This window comes from Lynx canadensis, chromosome B4, assembly GCF_007474595.2.
Source record: "Lynx canadensis isolate LIC74 chromosome B4, mLynCan4.pri.v2, whole genome shotgun sequence".
Lineage (NCBI taxonomy): Eukaryota > Metazoa > Chordata > Mammalia > Carnivora > Felidae > Lynx > Lynx canadensis.
Window position 1 is genome coordinate 136,264,594 of NC_044309.1, and position 17,148 is coordinate 136,281,741.

Consider the following 17,148-nt stretch of genomic DNA (forward strand, 5'->3'; position numbering starts at 1 on the left):
CCATCCACCCATCCATGCCATCCATCCATCCCATCCAACCCCCGGCCACCCCTCCACCATCCACATACCATCATCCTTCATCATCCACCCACCCATCCATCCATCCATCCATCCATCCATCCATCCATCCATCCATCCACACACTCATCCATCCATCCACCCACCCATCCACCCATCCATCCATCCAACCATCCATCCAACCATCCATCCATCCATCCATCCACCCATCCATCCATCCATCCAGCGAGCCAGCCAGCCATCCACCCTCACACCAATCCATTGACTTGCCTATTTGCTTATCTGCCAGTTCATCCACTCACTCACCTGCCTGGCCATCCCTTCATCTGCCTATTTATCTGCTCATCCATCCACCCACCCACCCATTCATCCATCCCAGGGAAGGATTTCCGTCCCCTTTGGCACGGCTGCGTTGCCGGGGAGGGTGAGAGCCACGGTTCCGGGGTTGGATCAGACCTCGTGACCTGCCTGGGGTGGGGGTGGGGGGCTGCTGGGTTCCATCCTGGCTTGGCCGCCCCCCCCCCACACCCTGGTCCCTTCCTCCAGGCCCCTCCCCACACATCCACAGCCCTGTCTGTCCACGTCCCACTGACTCCTGGTCTCAGCGTCACAGCCTACCCGCAGCCCGGTTCTCTCGCATCTCCAGGCCTTTTGCCCAGATGGCTCCTCTGCCTACCCTGCCTCCCGCTTCATTCCCACCTGCTTAGCCGGGCTGTCGGCTCCGACCACCTTCGTGGCTCATCCAGGCTCCTCGGTGTTCCATAGGCCCCCGAACCACAGCCGTGCTCACATCCTACTTCTGGCCTCACCTGGCCCTTTACCCCGTTTCATCCCCACCCCGCACCCCTGCAGGGGGACAGGGCACGGGTTGTGTCTCCACTCGACAGAGGGGACAGCTGAGGCCCGGAGAGGCTCTGGGGCTTGCCCAGGCCCACTCCGCTGCTCAGTGGCAGGTCTGACACGAGCACTGGCCTTCTGACCCTCAGCTCAGTGGGCACGGCCTCCACCTTCCCAGGAGGCAGGAGCGCGCTTGACTGGAAGACTGATTCGGGGCTCAGACTCTCAAGGGCTCGGCTCTAGGGTGAGGAGCTAATCGGCTGGAGCCGTGCAGCGTTTGCGGTTCTAGAGGTAGGAGCAGGAACGGTGGGCTCACTGTTTGCCTCCAAAGCCAGAGCCTTCTCCCTGTTTCTGGGGAGTCAGGGTGAGCCCTAAGAGAGGCAGAGGGGGTGTGAGCCTCTCCGTGGCCAAGAGGGAGGCTTGCCCGAAGCTGCTGGAAGGCTCAGGAGGGTCAGAGCCCAGCTGGGGCGATGGTGTTCGCCCTGCACCCCGAAGGCAGGACACGGAGGCAGGAGAAGGCAGGAGAGCGGAGAGGCGGATGGAGAAGTGAGGGCCACACGCAGGCCAGGGAGCCTTGGGAAGGGGCGCAGAACCAAGACCCGCGACGGCACAGGGGTCCCCTCTTTGTTCCTCGGCTGTCGGGCTCCATGGGGACTTCAAAGCCTCCGCCCCGCAGTCGGCACGCTCACAAACCCCATTACGAGCCAGGGACAAACGTCCTGACTCCTCACGTCCCCGGGTGCCGTCAGCCTGCTGAACCCACTGATTTTAGAACCAGCTTCCCGCGATGAGCCACATTCCACACAGGGGAAGAGAAGCGGCCTCTGAGCTCAGACCCCAAGAATGGATTTTTACTGTGGGAGGTCTCAGCTGCGGGAGGGTGTGACCAAAGTGCCGAGAGGTCATTAGCTGAAGAGGGCGGGAGCGCCAGCCCTTTGCATCGTGATCTTGGCGGAGCGGCCCCTCGACGTTGGCGGTCTCCTTATCAGCCCTTCCTGGCCACCGGTGTTTCCGCGAGACTGTCATTCCTTTCGGGAAGACGAGCTCTAGGGACGGAGGGAGGGAGGCGACGGTCTGCTCTGCCGAAAGCAACACACCGGTTCCGGGAATCGCGGGCCTCCTCCCACGTTCAATTATTTCTCCCCGGGGGGGATTTGAGCGCATCCTCCTGGGTTACAACCCTCCCCCCCCGCTCCGTGCAACGTGGTGCCTCTGTCACCATCTCACACCGTGCACGGAAGCGAGGTGACGCTTAGGGAGGAGCGCGGGAGACGGATCTGATGCCTGCAGCAGCTCCGCGGGGCTCGGGTCGAGCACGGGCTTGACAGGTTGAAGCAAGTGTGGTCGTTCTCACAGTGTCGATGGTGGCGGTTCTCAAAGCACAAATTCCATGGGGACAGGGAGCGGGGGGCGGGGGGTGATTTTGCCCTTGTCGCACAGCCAACCCACAGTAGGTGCTCACAAATATTTTTTAAATAAGTGAATGGACCAAGTGTTTCCAAGACACTGGTCCCCTGAGGGGCCCCATGACAAGTGGATCCTACGGTCAAATAACTTGGGCAACCACGCATTGTCTTGAAGGTTCGCGGTACGCCGTAGACAGTCAAGGCTCTGAGAAGTCCCGCAGCGAAGGATTTCCATCGTATTTTTAGCTAACCTTTCCCCAACCCGTTTGGTCACAGACGCCCTTTCCCTCTATGCCCTGGGTCATGCTCTGGGAGACGCCGGTGTGGAGAGTGAATCCATCAAAGACAGGGCTGGGAGGCGGGAGAGCACTGTGCCGAGAGTCCAGTCTCAGCCTTTCATTCTGACGCTTACCTTGTGGGCAGCCGGTGACTAGTGTTCACGATGAGAATGTGAACAACAGCGGCCCTCATTTTTTCAGAATATTCCGGGCTGGGGGGAATCCTTGGGGACACAGTGACAGCAGCGAGCAATGGAGCCGTGACCTGCTCCCTCTGAGACTTCCTACCTGCGTCTGCACGGTCCCAGTGGTGTGTCCCACCTGGCTGGGGGCTTCGGCACCACTGACAGCCTGGGGCTCCTCCTGACCGGCTACAGCGCCGCCCCTCTCCCACTCTTGCGTCTCGGACCCCCCACCCCCCTGTCCGGGTCTCTGTCCATTCTCTGCGGCAACACCTCTCCCCGTGGAGAGGGACCCCACAGACGGCCTGCCTTGTCCCCGCACAACCTGCTGCGACCAGCCACCAGGGAGCGCTCTGCCCCTTGCCCCAGGTTGCAGCGGGAGTCCTGGGGTGGGGGGTGGGGCGGAAGGCTCTCCCCGGCCCCGCCCAGTGTCCTCGGACCAGGACGGGGTGACCCTCGGGAGAGCTCTCTTAGGGGCTTCGAGCCCCCCCCCCCCCAAACGTGTCCCATCTCCTGGCCCCCGCGGGAGCCCAGACACAGGGAATTTGCAGGGAGGCCCCGGCCGAGGCCAGCCCCCCGCTGTGCCTTCATCGCCCGCCTTCAGCTCTTGCTTTGTGGCCTTCGTTCCGTGTCCGTCATCATGTTTGACCCACGTGGCAGCTTTGGGGAGGCAGGCTGGAAGACGCGCTGTGCTCGTTGCAAGAGGAGGGAAACTGAGGCCCAGCCAGGACGGGTGACTTACCTGACCCGTGACCCGTGAGCTGGTGGGGGTCGGGGCACGGACGCCCCGTCCAGGTCGCAAGAGTCCTCCTACCCAGAGCCACTGGGAGGCCACCGGGCTGGGCCGGCTTCCCCAAGTGGCCTTGCTCGGCTGTTCCTCTGCCCGCTGGGCCTCTAGGCCACCGGTGAGGTTGCCATGGGGACCGTGGGAAGCCGGGGCGGGGATGGGGCCGCATGGCTGGCGGCCAGTCGAGGCCTTCCGGGGCCCACAGTCGCCCTGTCGGGGGCCGAGACCATTGAAGGGAGGGCCTGCTTGAAGTCACAGTGAATGAGGGGTTTAGCTGCCTTCAGACCTGCTTCACCCCACCCCGCACCGTCGCCGTCACCCCACACCGTCTCCTTCTAAGACACCAGGCTGCTGCCCCAAGAAGGGAGGGGCTTTTTGTTCGTATCGAGGCCCCAGGGAGAAAGCAGCCGTGAACACGGAAATCCCCGCTAACAGAGCGTCTCTCCAGGGCTGCCCAGGGCGCCCCACCCAGCATCCCGGATCGGGACCCGGGGGAGGAGATGGTGGGGACCCCGCTCTGCAGGTGCGCAAGGCAGGCGGGGGGAGCCTGGAGGTCGCCCGGCGACCGAGCAGGGGTCTGGGCCTGGGCAGGGGCGCTGCTCCAGCCTCCAGCCTGCTTCGCACGGACATCGGAGTGAGACAGACCTGGTTCTGACGCTCTCCGTCTTGTAAGCTCAGACGAGCCCCTTGGCCACTCAGAACCTCAGTTTCCCCATCTGTGCGTTGCCCCTGGAACTGAGCTGCTTCTGGTGGCGTCTCCGTTGCCCACAGCGTAGGGGCTGCATCAGAAAAGGTCAGGATAAACCCCTGGCTACGTCCCCTCCCTTGGCAGGACTTACCTCTAGACGTCACCTCCCCCAGGAAGCCCTCCCTGACGTCTGGACTAGATGCCCCTCGCCGTTACTGCCTTTCCCACTCGGGGTGGACTCCTTGAGTGGGGGGCGGGCCTGGTACTTGGGGACCAGCACCCGGGTGGAGGCTCCCTCATTTTGCCAACATCTGGTGGGGTCTTATCACAGCTGCACAATGTCACCCTGGCCCTGGAGCTGCTCAAGGACGAAGGCCTGCTCAGCTACCCCATCAACCCCGAAGGTGAGGGTGCGGCTCGAGGGGGTGCCGCGGTGTCAGGGGACAGCATGTGGCCGTGCGGTCCCCTTGTGTGGCATGCGAGACACCGAGTCTCTTCAGGGACTTCCTATGAGGGGGTGCGGTGCCCACAGTCTCCACCAGCCCCAGTGGGGGAGGGGTCACAGGGAGAGGAGACCGGGGATTGGGGACCCTGGGGCAGGCTGTCCTGACAGGTGGGGGGGGGGCACCGGGGTGCAGGGGAGGAGCAGGGAGGCAGGGCCACGTGAGGGTCCTGGGACTCAGGCCTGGCGTGACCAGCTGTCCCGTTGGACAGGGATTCCCCACCCCCCGGGTTTAGCACGGAAGTCCCGTGTCCCAGGAAGCCACTCGGTCCCGGGCAACGGTGGGACGGTGGTCACCCCCTCCCCACCCCCGCCTAGGCCTGACCGGCTGTCCTGTTCTCCTCCGCCCTGCAGACATCGTGAACAAGGACACCAAGAGCACGTTGCGTGTCCTCTACAGCCTGTTTCGCAAGCACAAGCTGAAAGAAAACGCAGACAGCACGCCCCGTGGATCCCCGAATTAACTGTCACTGCCCCCCCAAAGCTGCTTCTCTGAGCCTGCTTGCAGGACCCAAGGGAGGGCCCAAGGGCCACAGAGGGACCTCCCCCACCATACAGCCGGCTGCCCTCTGTTTCCCTGTGTGTCTGTGGCACGCCTGCCCCTTCCCCCCATCCCTGATCCGCGTTTCCACCCGAATATCTTTGAATTCACTAGGCCTGGATCTGTTTTGAACCAGCCTCTGGCCTCACTCAGTTTACAGTAACTAATGTATTTCTGGGAGGGATCGGGGGAGCCTGCAGTGCCCTGGGAAGGACCCTTCAATATGCATAAGTACGAGCTGACCCCCCAAAGCAGTTCCCCTTTCCATGGGGCGGGGTGTGGAACGTTCTCAGGGTCTCATCTCTGAGGGCATCCGTGGGAGCGGCGAAGGGACCAATGGTGCTGACCTTCACTCGGGCTCCTGGGTCCGACTTTGGGAGCAGAAAGGACTCTCAGGTGTCAGGGCTGAAGATCGGAGGCCCCAGCCTGCCTCTGTCTCAGCGTGATCACCATTCAGAGGCAGGAGTCTCATCTGGCCCCCAAACCAAGCCCCCGAGCCCCTTGGGGGAAGTTAATCCACTTACTTGACAGAGGAGCCATGGCCCAGAGCCACCCCTACAGCTCGATGGTGAGCCTTGCCTGGAAGTCACAAAGGAGAAATCTTTGTGGCTGACGAGTAGGTCGGATGGTCTCCTGGTCTGTCCCCAGGGATGTGCCATCACGTCACGCTGTCTCTGGTGAGAACTGGCCCTTGCTGCCTGTGTTTCTCAAAGAACAAGTCCCCGCAGGGGGGTGGAACGTGGCCGTCCCAGGAGCGGACGTGTGGCGGGAACCAGCCAGGACAAGGCACAGGGGGTGGGGGTCGGGGCTGGCAAGGGGACGACTGAGCTGGGCACCCCCAGGGCTGCCTCTCCCCTGCCCTCCGGCTCCGGGCCCCCGCTGGGTCTGGGGTTTTACCAGTTTGACAGCCTTGGATCTGGGGGCGGGGGTGGGGGGCTTTGGGGTGGGGGGCTTGTGGCGTGTGGGAAGACGTCCCATGGGGTGTGGCATCAGGAGTTGTCTGAGGGTGAGACGGTCTCAAGAGGTCTCTCTTCCACCCCACCCCCATCCACCTGCTCCCCTCCCCTCTGGACTCACAGGCGATTAGGTATAGAGGAGTTCTCGAGGGTGGGGCCCCGGATGGGATTAGCGTCCTAAGAAGAGGGAGAGACACCAGGGCTCTCTCTCTCTCTCTCTCTGTCTCTGCCGCGTGAAGACCCAGCCAGAAAGTGGCCATCTGCAAGCCGCGAGGAGGCCTCTCACCAGGAGCTGAACCTGCCGGCACCTTGACCTCGGACTTCCAGCCTCTAGAACTGTGATCGATGAATGTCTGGCGTCTAAGCCCCCCGGTCTGCCGTATGCCGTCACAGCAACCTGAGCTGACCAACCCGGATTCCCCAGACCGTCGTTCCTTAGGGAAGTAAAACCACCAGACTGCCCGCCGTGCACCTCCTGTCACGGCGAAGTTGAAGAGTCTGACGATATCAAGAGTGGGCAAGGACGTGGAGCCCCGAGACCTGGCACACGTCGCGGGTGGGGATGCGGGTTCGGCAAGGAGTTCGGCGGTTTCCTTCCGGACTAAAACAGACCCTCATCGTCCGACCCGGCCGACTCACGGCTAGGTGTTCATCCGAGAGAAATGAAAATGTATGTCTACGCGAAGACCTGCACGTACACGGCAGTCTGTTCACAGACGCCTCAGATCGGGAAGGACTCAGACGTCCGTCGCTGGCAAAGGCATACACGGGTCACAGGGCGTCCGCGCACTGGGTCCTGCGTGGCTCCGAGGGAGGGGGTGCCGATACAGAACCAGCGGGCAGGACTCCAGGAGCACGGGGCAGGTGACAGACGGGAGGCCCAGCAGGCGATGCGCTGATGCTACAGTTTGTAAGAAATTCTAGAAAAGGCCAAACTGCGGTGGGAGGGGGGCGGGGGGCGGTTCCCAGGGGGGCTTGGGGAAGGGTTCCGACACCAAAGAGGCACGAAGGGACCTTTGCGGGAGGCGGCACTGCCCTGCGTCATGAGAGTTGGGGCGGCGGTTACGTGACTATATGCCTTCATCAGAACTCATCAAATTGTGCACTTAAAACACTGGGGGACCTTTCCTTTTATAGGTTACTGCTCGATAAGGCTACAGAAAATTAACGGACACGTTTAAATTTGCCGTGACACTGCACAGGGGTCAACGTTGTCCACCTGCACGAGCGAGGCAAGACGGCTGGGGCGGCCCTGACTCGTGCTTTCTGGAAGCCTGGTGTGAAGGGGACCAGGGCCGAGGGCCGAGGCGGGGAGTGCAGAGGACCTGGCCCCATTAAAGGCCTGCTGGGGACGGCGGGGGATCTCCTGGTGGCTCTTGGGTTAAGTGTCTCCCTCTTGGTTTCGGCTCAGGTCGCGATCTCACGGTTCGTGGGTTCAGGCCCCGCGTCGGGCTCCGCGCTGGCAATGCGGAGCCTGCTTGTGATTCTCTCTCTCCCTCTCCGCCCCTCCCTCTCCACCCCTCCCCTGCTCCCTCTCTCTGTCTTGCTTGAAATGAATAAATAAACTTAAAAACGATTTTTTAAATAAAAAATAAATGACCGCTGGAAGGTTCTGGATGAGAGAAGGGGGTGGGGGAAGAGGGAGACGTTCAAGTGTGGGAGGGGGCGACAGGCGCAGGGAGGGCGGGAGGGGCGGACAGGATGCTCACCTGGGGCCCCCCGGGGAGTGCCGTCGGTGCTCTCCTTGTCCCCCGGAGTGTCTCCTGCGCTGAAACCTTTGTCTGATGCTAACACAGCGAGCTATCATTTCCATCTTGCTACTTTCACACTGTCTGTGTCTCTGTATGTAAAGAGGATTCCTTGCAGACACAAATAGCCGTATCCTTCTGGCCAATCTGAACAGCTCTGCCTTTTAATTGCACCGTTCCGTCGCTTTATTGTGGAAAAACGCACCTGACTTCTGGAGTGCACCGATCAGTGGCATTAAGGTCCTTCACATTGTCCCGCGACCATCCCCACCATCCGTCCGCAGAACTCCTTCCGTCTCGCCAAACTGACCCTCGGTCCCCCTTGGACGGTAACTCCAGCCCCCACCCCCCAGCCCCTGACACCCACCATCCGCCTTCCCGACCACACCCCCGTTTCCAACTGCCCAGGGCCCGGCGTCCCTTGGGTGGGGGAGGGGGACCCGCCCAACTCACCATATCCGGGTCAGCCCTCGCCCCTCCCCTGCCCGACCGCCTGACTCCCCATCTCCAGCCTCCTGGCCGCCAGACTCCAGACTCCTCTGGACGCCCCCTTCCCCCCCTTCCCGGGGAACCAAGTCTTGCCCTTCCCTCCGTCTAGCTCCCTGGTCCTGGCCCCCCACCCCCTCCACCCCGGGGAGTCTGGCTCCTACAGAGGAGGAAGCAGGAAGCAGGATGATGACAGTGGCTGAACAGGAGGCCCTGAGGCCTGAGAAGGAGCTGGCAGTCTGGGGCTGCGTGTGCAAACAGCTTCGGAGCGACGGGAAATGCCTCGAAGGACGGCCGGGGTGCTGCGGAGTTGAGCCGCTTCCCGAAATAATCCAGGGGGCAGCTGTCTCCGATTCTGAAACTGGGTCTGGCTGCCTGAGCTACATACAGGAAGCCCCGGGCCCCACACCAGCCCCGCTCTGGGAACAGATGGCACTAGGAATATTTTTTCTTTTACCAAAGTCAGCTGGGAAGCAAACAGCTTGTCTGGGGAAAAGTGTGTTCCTCCTCCCTCTCTCTGGCAACAGACCAAAGCCCCCACCTCCCTCCTCCAGTCCCCACCCCCGTGGGCTTTCTTTCCCTGTAAGACCCAGGCAGCGGAGGAAGGGGGGCATCACGGGCCTTTCTCACCTGGGAGATCAAATGGGTCCTCGTATCCCCCCCCCCCCCCCGATGGGTTTATCCTCGGGGGCAGCGGGGGCTGGTCGGTCCGTGGGGGCCCGGGCTGAGCTGGCACAGCAGGTTCTGGGAGGCCTGGCTGCTTGGAAAATGGACAGCGGGGATGGCCCAGGCATGATTCTCCCAGGAAGAGCCGGCCAGCTGGTCTGGGTTGGCCAACTGCAGGAATTCATTCATTCATCCGTGAGCATTTCGGATGGGTTGGTATGCTTCCTGTCTGCAGGGGTATCATCAAGGCACGGGTGGGATTTCACATCCGTACAAATCACTGTGCACAAACCGTTCCTAACAGACCTTCCCCGCGCACCTACCCTGCGCAGGCCCTGGGCTCAGAGCCGGGGATACAGACGGCCTGTTGGAGGCTCTGTCCAGGAGGAGCTCAGTGCCTCTCTCGGGGCATCGGCTGCCCTGCAGTGCTGGAGTCAGGTCCCAGGGCGTGAATCCTGGGTGCAGCCTCCACCTGCCCTGTGACGCAGGGGGAATCGCTCACTTCTCGGAGCCCCGGTTTCCTTCTCTGGTCAAATGGAAGCGAGAAGGGAATTTGCGTTTCGTAGGGTTATGACGAAAGTTAAAGAGGGTCCATCTCCCACCCAGGCACTGCCGGGCGCACAGCGTTCAGGATTGTCGGGTGACATCGCTGCCGTCACCAGAATCAACTTCACCATTATCGTCCCTATACCTGCAAAAACAGAACTGAAAGTCCTTCCTTCCGTGGGTCCTGGTGAAAATGCTGTGCCGTGAGGTCAGGGCCCCAGCTCGCGGTGGGAGTTCGGGCGCTAAAAATCTGGCTCATCAGGTAAGCCCTACCTGGATTTCGCATGTCTCCTGCTCCCAGGCTCTGCTTGTTGAAACCTACAACACTACTCACTACAGCGGGGGCGCTGGATAAATATTTGCTGGCTGACCCACTGACAGGGACCTCTTAGCTGCACTGGGGTGGGGCAGATGCCGACCCTGGGGCCCAGGCCGGCCACCTTGATGCCCCAGGGAGCTGGTGTTAAAGCTGAGCTCAACTCCAGGCTCACGGCCCTGACCTCCGATCAGTTTCCTCAGCCCCTGGGTCCACTAGAGCCTAAGCTGGGGGATTCACCAACTCAGCTGAACACACAGAGGCCAACGGAGGACCCCTGGCTCCACGATCCCTCTCCTTTCCCCTGGTTGTCCGGAGAGAAAGGCAACGGTGTGATGTGGTGGGAAGTCCTGGACTCCGATCCCAAGCTCGGCCTCTCAGCAGCTGTGTAATCTTGGGCAAGTCACTGCCCTTCGCTGAGCATGAGTTTCCTCATTTGGAAAATGGGAAGGCTGCTCCCAGCTTAGCTCCATCCCCAGGGTGGGAGTCACGAGGATTAACGGAAGTAACGATGGGCAAGGTTTTCAAGAGTGCCGTTAGCTAAATAATGGCTGTGGCTGACACTTACTGGACCTTCATGTTTCTTCACCTGCCGTGGTCCGGACGGCCTGGCCGCTCAGCAGACCCACTTTCTTTTCCTGCTGGGCGCACAGCTAGCCCACATCTCCCAGCCATGGAACGGACTCCAAGTCACCGAAATGTGAGTGAAGCAAGATGTACCACTGCGGGGCCTGGTCCCCAAACCTGGTCCCCGTATGACCCTTGGTGCTCATACAGGGGTGTTCATCCAGGAGGCCCGGGTGATGCCCTGGTGCGCAGGCAATGGGGTGACATTGGTAGCCACGTGCTGGAAGATGGCGGGGGCCACAGATGGAATCGTTCTGGGAGGGAGGGCTGCCGGGTAGGAACACCCGCTTTGAACTTTCTTGAGCAAGAAATGTGTGAACTCACCCCTTGGATGGGCGTTGCAGTAGCTGGGGGTGGGGGTGGGGGAGGGGACCTTGACCACAACGGCTACATTGACTCTGCTGTTTACTTCATTCATTTTATTATTGAGCTGGCGCCTGAAGCCTGGTCTGCGGCGGCTGCCTCTTGTTTGCGTGGACTCTTGCTCATGGTGCTTTTTCCCTTGTGTGTCTTCTGTGAGCTTTGCCGGCGGTCGTTTCTACCTGCTGAGAGTCACTTCCATGTGGGTCCCTTTCACTAGAGTCTTAGTTTGAGCTTTGTGGTCCACATGGCTAGGTATAAAATCCACATGAGGGCTGGTTTGTGGTTATGACTTCAGGGGAGAGTGTTTTTCCTTTTGTCCTGTGCCAGGATTGATAAAGTAAGTGTTCTCTTCAAGTTTCCCCTCTAATTAAAAAAAAAAAAAAAATCTGTATCTATATCTATATCTATATCATCTATCTATACATACATATGTTATTGTTTATTTTTTGAGAGAGAGAGAGCAAAGGAAAGGCAGAGAGAGAAGGAGACACCGAATCCAAAGCAGGCTCCAGGCTCCGAGCTGTCAGCACAGACGTGGGGCCCGAACCCATGAACGGTGAGCTCATGACCTGAGTCAAAGTCAGATGCTTAACCGACTGAGCCACCCAGGCGCCCCACCCCCTGCCAACTTATTTCAACAGTGACATCGTAGCCCTTGGAAAACCCGGCTTTACGTGGGCTCCCTGACTCTCCAGCAGGACAGGCCCAGTCTTTCCTCCCACCCCAGCGCCGTATGTGGTCCTGACAAAGGAAGGTCAAGGTGACTGGGCTTGGCAAATGCTCCCGCTGGGCAAAACCAGCTTAGTCAGTGGCTTACCTCTGGAGAATTCCAATTCCATTTTTAGTTCCTTGGCTCGTGAGGGTCTTCCTTGCTCTTGCTTGCTCTGTGTGACGCATATTAATCTGTCCATTATCCATATCTGTATGAGTATATGCACACAGAAAAAAATACCTTCACACACACGCATACGCATGGCACTTTTCTGTTGCTTTGCAACGTGACTCGTGCTCAGCGACTCAGTCCATCGTACTGTGGGAAGGGGACGTTCGTTGTTCTCTGGTCTCACGTAACAGATTTCTAATAGGCAGCAACGTATCTTCACTGATCCCTTTCGCCGTGTTGGCCCCTCCTGGAGTCTCCACATGGAGGGAGGGATCTGCTCCCCCATCACCCCCTGTTCCTTGTCGAGACCCACTCCCCTTGCCCGGTCCTCTCATCCTGGACCCTGACCCAGGCCGCTTTTGTCCGTGAATCATCTCCATCACGGCAGTATACGTCACTAACAAAAGGCTTTGGGTGCTTCCTTCTAGGGACACAATTAGCGTGGTGTTAGCGAGATGGAATCTTCTCGAACGGCCGGTCCTGGTTGGTCTGGGGGACAGGTCCCACCCGGGGGACAGTGGGGGGCGCGGTGCTGAGGCAGCAGCTCGGGAGGAAAGAAATCGGCCTAAAGGTCCCAGGCAGAGGGAGACAAGAGACAGGTGCTGGGGAGCGGACAGCCTGAGGTGGAGACCAGGCCCCGGCAGCTCACCCGGGGGAGTCAGAGGCCGGGGAACCCTGCGTCGGATCCGGTAGAACTTTCTAACAGGCAAGGCCCATGGAAGGAAGGCGTGGGCTGCACAGGGTCCCAGCATCCTATGGCAAGGTGGGAACAGAGCACGCCTAATGGGGCCAGGTGCCCCGCTCAGACCACCCTGGGTCATCCAAATCTGGGCCGTGATGGTCAGACGGGCCGGCCAGCTCGTGTCCATCCGCCACTCGGGGCCTCCGGGGACAGGAAGTACACCTGGGTTTCACGCCATGCACCAGGCAGCGGCTCGGAACGCACATGTGCGTTGCTCACCCTGGTGACAGACGCAGACTCTGGGTGGCTAACGCGCTCTGGGAGGCCCGGAAGCTGCCGGTCCACGGACCACCCTTTGAGAAGCTCCAGGAAGGTGGTTCCCATCTTGGCTGCACTTGGACTTCTGATCCTGGGCCTTACCCGTGCCCGTTCTCGGTCCCTGGGCCGGGTGCGGTTTGGGCGCTGGGAGGTCTGGACCCTGTCCGGGTGATTCTAACGGGTAGTTGAGCCTCAGAACCATAGTTCTAAAGGCCACCGAGAACGGGGAACTCATAGGCCCTCCCGTTCATCTTCCATCGACAGAGGTTTGGGTGTGGAGAAACACCTGTCTTCTCTGAGAAAAAGCGGCACAGAGCTAGTGACCGGCTGGCTAGGACGCGGAGACCCAGAGAGGGGCCCCCACAGACCCTCAGGGCCTTGTACGGCCACCGTAGGCAGGAAGGAAGCCTCGGGCCTGGCTGGGGTTTATCTCCTCGCTGCGTGTTGCAAGTTGCCCTGTCCCGCCTCCGTTCCTGTCCTGTCACGTCTGGGTCAACAGTTCTTGAACTTGAACCCACACCACATGTGAGCTCTCTGTGCCTTGACCCCCTCTGCCGGAGCCCGAGTTCCGGGGCACAGAGCCCTGCTCTGAGAGTGCGGTGCCCACGGCTGGGCCTTGTCTTCCCTGGCCGGTGGGCTACTTCAGGGCAGGGCCTAAATCTGCCTCCCTACTGAATGCCGTGCGCCCAGCAAGGTGGGCACGGGCAGTGGCCGGTGAGGATCTGCTGAGTGAGTGCGTAATGGGCACGCTCTCCCCTCCCTCCCTCTTCCACCTCCCCTTCTCTCTTCTCTCTTCCCTTCCCTTTTCTCTTCCTTCTTCCTTCCTTCCCTCCTCTTTTCCCATCTTTCAGACTCCTTCCCTCCCGTTCACGCGACAGCCCCATGGGGCACGATGCCCAGGGACACCAAAGCAGACAGACTAGCCCCTAACCTCAGGGGTTGTCATTCCAGGTGACAGGACCCTTCCCCTCAGTCTCCCCACCTTTAAGGCCAGGTGCTCCGAACTTGGGATTCCCGTGGGATCACCCTCCCTGCTTTGGAACTCTTAGAAGGGCCCCTCCTACCCCATCTCGCGCACTGTGAGTGGCCGTATCTCCCAGACCCCGTGTTTGTGGGGGGGCAGCAGGCCCCCAGGGGGATTTTCTGGGCATGTGTGGTCTGTGATGAGGTTTGGACAGAGCAGTGACAAATCCTGGTGACACAGTGATGGTTTCTGGAACAAAGGTCAGCCTTTTTTTTTTTTTTTTTTTTTTTAATTTTTTTTTTCAACATTTATTTATTTTTGGGACAGAGAGAGACAGAGCATGAACGGGGGAGGGGCAGAGAGAGAGGGAGACACAGAATCGGAAACAGGCTCCAGGCTCTGAGCCATCAGCCCAGAGCCTGACGCGGGGCTCGAACTCACGGACCGCGAGATCGTGACCTGGCTGAAGTCGGACGCTTAACCGACTGCGCCACCCAGGCGCCCCATCCTTTTTTTTTTTTTTTAATGTTTATTTATTTATTTTCAGGCAGGGAGGGACAGAGAGAGAGAGAGAGACAGAGAGACAGAGACAGAGAGAATCCCAAGCAGGCTCCGCACTGTCGGTGCAGAGCCTGACTCGGAGCTCGAACTCACGAACCCTGAGATCGTGAAGGCTCTGGGCCTTCTCCCTCCTCCACTCACACCTCCCTCCCTGCCTTCCCACAGCGTGGGGGTCCTGCACTTCTAATCCAGTCCCTTGACTCAGCCACCAAACTGCCCTCTCGCAACGGGGTGCGTAGGGGAGGGTGGAGCTTTAAACGCGGGACTTCTGGGGCGCCTGGGTGGCTCAGTCGGTTAAGCGTCCAACTTCAGCTCAGGTCACGATCTCGCGGTCTGTGAGTTCGAGCCCTGCGTCGGGCTCTGGGCTGATGGCTCGGAGCCTGGAGCCTGCTTCCGACTCTGTGTCTCTCTCTCTGTCCCTCCCCCGTTCATGCTCTGTCTCAAAAATAAATAAACGTTAAAAAAATTTAAAAAAAAAAAATAAAGGCAGGACTTCTATTAAAATCGTGCTCTGCCCTTTATCTGCCTTGACCTTGGGGAGGGGACTGGAGCTTTCGAAGTCATATTTCCTCATTTTTGGGGGGGGGGAGGAATCTATTAATAACACTTCTTCCCTTACAGTTTCCATGGCTCTCTGGTCACCCCCTGCTTACCTGCGGGTCAACCCAGCAGCAGGAGAGGACCACTCTTGTTAGGCTCCTGGCCTCTGCAGGGGTGAGCTCAGATGGGCCAGCCCACTGCTCTGCCGTGGGAAGAGGGTTAGAAAGGCTGGGGGTGTCACCTGAGGTGTCTCAGGGGCATGTCCGGTCCCCCGCTGGGCTTGGCTGGCCCCGCCGATGGGCCGGTGCCCGAGCACGGCGGCTGCTGGGCACCTTGGGATTCTCCTGGCAGGAGATCGGGGTTCCGAGTGTCCCAGGAGGAAGCTGGTGGCCTTTGGTGACCCGGACTGGAAGTCAGGCGGCGGGAGTCCTCCATGTCTGTAGCTGACACCGTCACCGGCCGCCGTGGACTCGGCCACGCAGAGCGTGAGATGTAAGAGGCAGGTGTTTCTAGGTTTTGCTCATGCGAGGCCGAGACGGAGACCCCGGAGGAGACGCGCAGAGCAAATCGACCTGGAGACAGGCTCCGGCCTGAGAGCCCGGCAGGGGAAGGAGCCTCAGACAGGCCCCGGGGCCAGTGTGGCCGTGTCAGGCTGGCTTCTGGTGGTGGACAAGCCAGGTCCTCTCCCGGGTGAGGACAGAATGTTTTAACGGCGGTTTTCCTGACAGCAAGCCTTCTTGTGGGCCAGCTTGGCACGCCCGGGGGGAGCTGGAGGAGGAGGGCTGGACGCTGGCACAGAGAGCTTGGCCTTGGCGGGCGGAGAGGGGACAGGGTCTGGGGCCACACCCTGCGACCGGTTCCCGTAGCCCCGCTCCTGCGGGCGGTCCGACAAAGGATGTGCCCCTCCATCTGCGAGTGGGTTTTCGGGGAAAACCTTCCACAGCTGTGAAATCCTTTAAATACACCGAGCTGTGCATTTTACAAGCTGCCACCATCGATAAGAATAAAATTACACACAAGAAACATCAGCTTTAGGGGCGCCTGGGTGGCTCGGTCGGGTGAGCGTCCGACTTCGGCTCAGGTCATGATCTCACGGTCCGTGGGTTCGAGCCCCGCGTCGGGCTCGGTGCCGACGGCTCGGAGCCTGGAGCCTGCCTCGGATTCTGTGTCTCCCTCTCTCTCTGCCCCTTGTCTGCTCACATGCTGTCTCTCTCTCTCTCTCTCTCTCTCTCTCAAAAATAAACATAGAAAAAAAACGACACAGTAGAAACATCCGTTTGGGGCAAAAATACCCTCCGGTCAGCACACAAGTCCCAGTCACTTGCCGTTGGGACTGAAGGCTCATGGGCGTGTTTGGACGTAGGGGCCACTCCCCGAGCGCCAGGTCCTGGCTGTGTGGCCTGGGAATATTGTTTCCAAGCCTCCCGATAACGTGAAATGGGAGTTCTCGCACTCGCATGTGGCAAGAGCCCAGAGAGGTGGATGGCAGGCTCCAGGCCACACAGCTGTGGCCCGACAGAGCCAGGAGCCCCAAGTGTGGCCCAGGGCGGGGACTGGGGGCTGGAGCCGGAAGCTCAGAGTCACATGACGTGCAGAGGCACAGGGTGAGGGCCCCCCGCCCCCGCCCCTGCCCTGGGCCAGTCCCCTCTCCGCCCGTTCCTCTAGGGTTCTGCCGAATCTGCACCTGAACGTGTCCCAAATCACCACGCACTGGGTGCCTTAACATAACAGACATTTATTGTCTCCGTCTGCACATCGGGGTCAGAACAAGATGCGGTGGGGTCGGCCCCTCCTGGAGGCTCTGAGGGAGGATCCGTCCCAGGCTTTCTCCAGGCTCCCGATGCACCCGGCGACCCTCAGCATCCCTGGCGTGGCCGCACCCTTCCTCTCTCCTCGTCCTCACGGCCTCCCCTGGGCGTCTCTTCTGCGTCCGTGTCTCAAATGTCCCTCTTCTTTCTCCTTGAAGGACACACCAGTCATTGGACGTGGGGCCCACCCTGGATCTAGGATGACCTCATTTTAATTCTATCTGCAAAGACCCTATATCCAAATAAGGTCACGTTCACAGGGACCGGGGGTTAGGATGCAGACGTCTCTTTCTGGGGGCTCTTTTCAGCCCACTACCACAGGGAGGGGAGCCTCTGTGGGGCTGACCCGCGGCAGGAAGCAATCCTGAGGGTCCCGGGGGACAAGGCTGGGCCAGGGGATGAGGCTGCAGGGACTGGGAGTCATACAAGGGCAGCTGTGGAAGGC

The 17,148-nt window shown here is 60.2% G+C and overlaps 1 protein-coding gene across 5 annotated transcripts in view; it reads left to right on the forward strand.

Annotated features, from left to right (window-relative positions):
* PARVG (parvin gamma) overlaps window positions 1-6,721 on the forward strand; it is a 36,493-nt gene extending 29,772 nt beyond the window's left edge. For 3 of the 5 annotated variants that reach the window (XR_003970083.1, XR_003970084.2, XR_003970082.2), the window contains 3 exons: window positions 4,528-4,600; window positions 5,053-5,916; window positions 6,435-6,721. Coding sequence is in view for 2 of the 5 variants with exons in the window: in XM_030320873.2 (XP_030176733.1) it covers window positions 4,528-4,600; window positions 5,053-5,162 (183 nt within the window). In the remaining 3 variants the exon portion in view is untranslated. The other 2 variants (XM_030320873.2, XM_030320875.2) reach the window with 2 other exon arrangements.
* The last annotated feature ends 10,427 nt before the right edge of the window (window positions 6,722-17,148 follow it).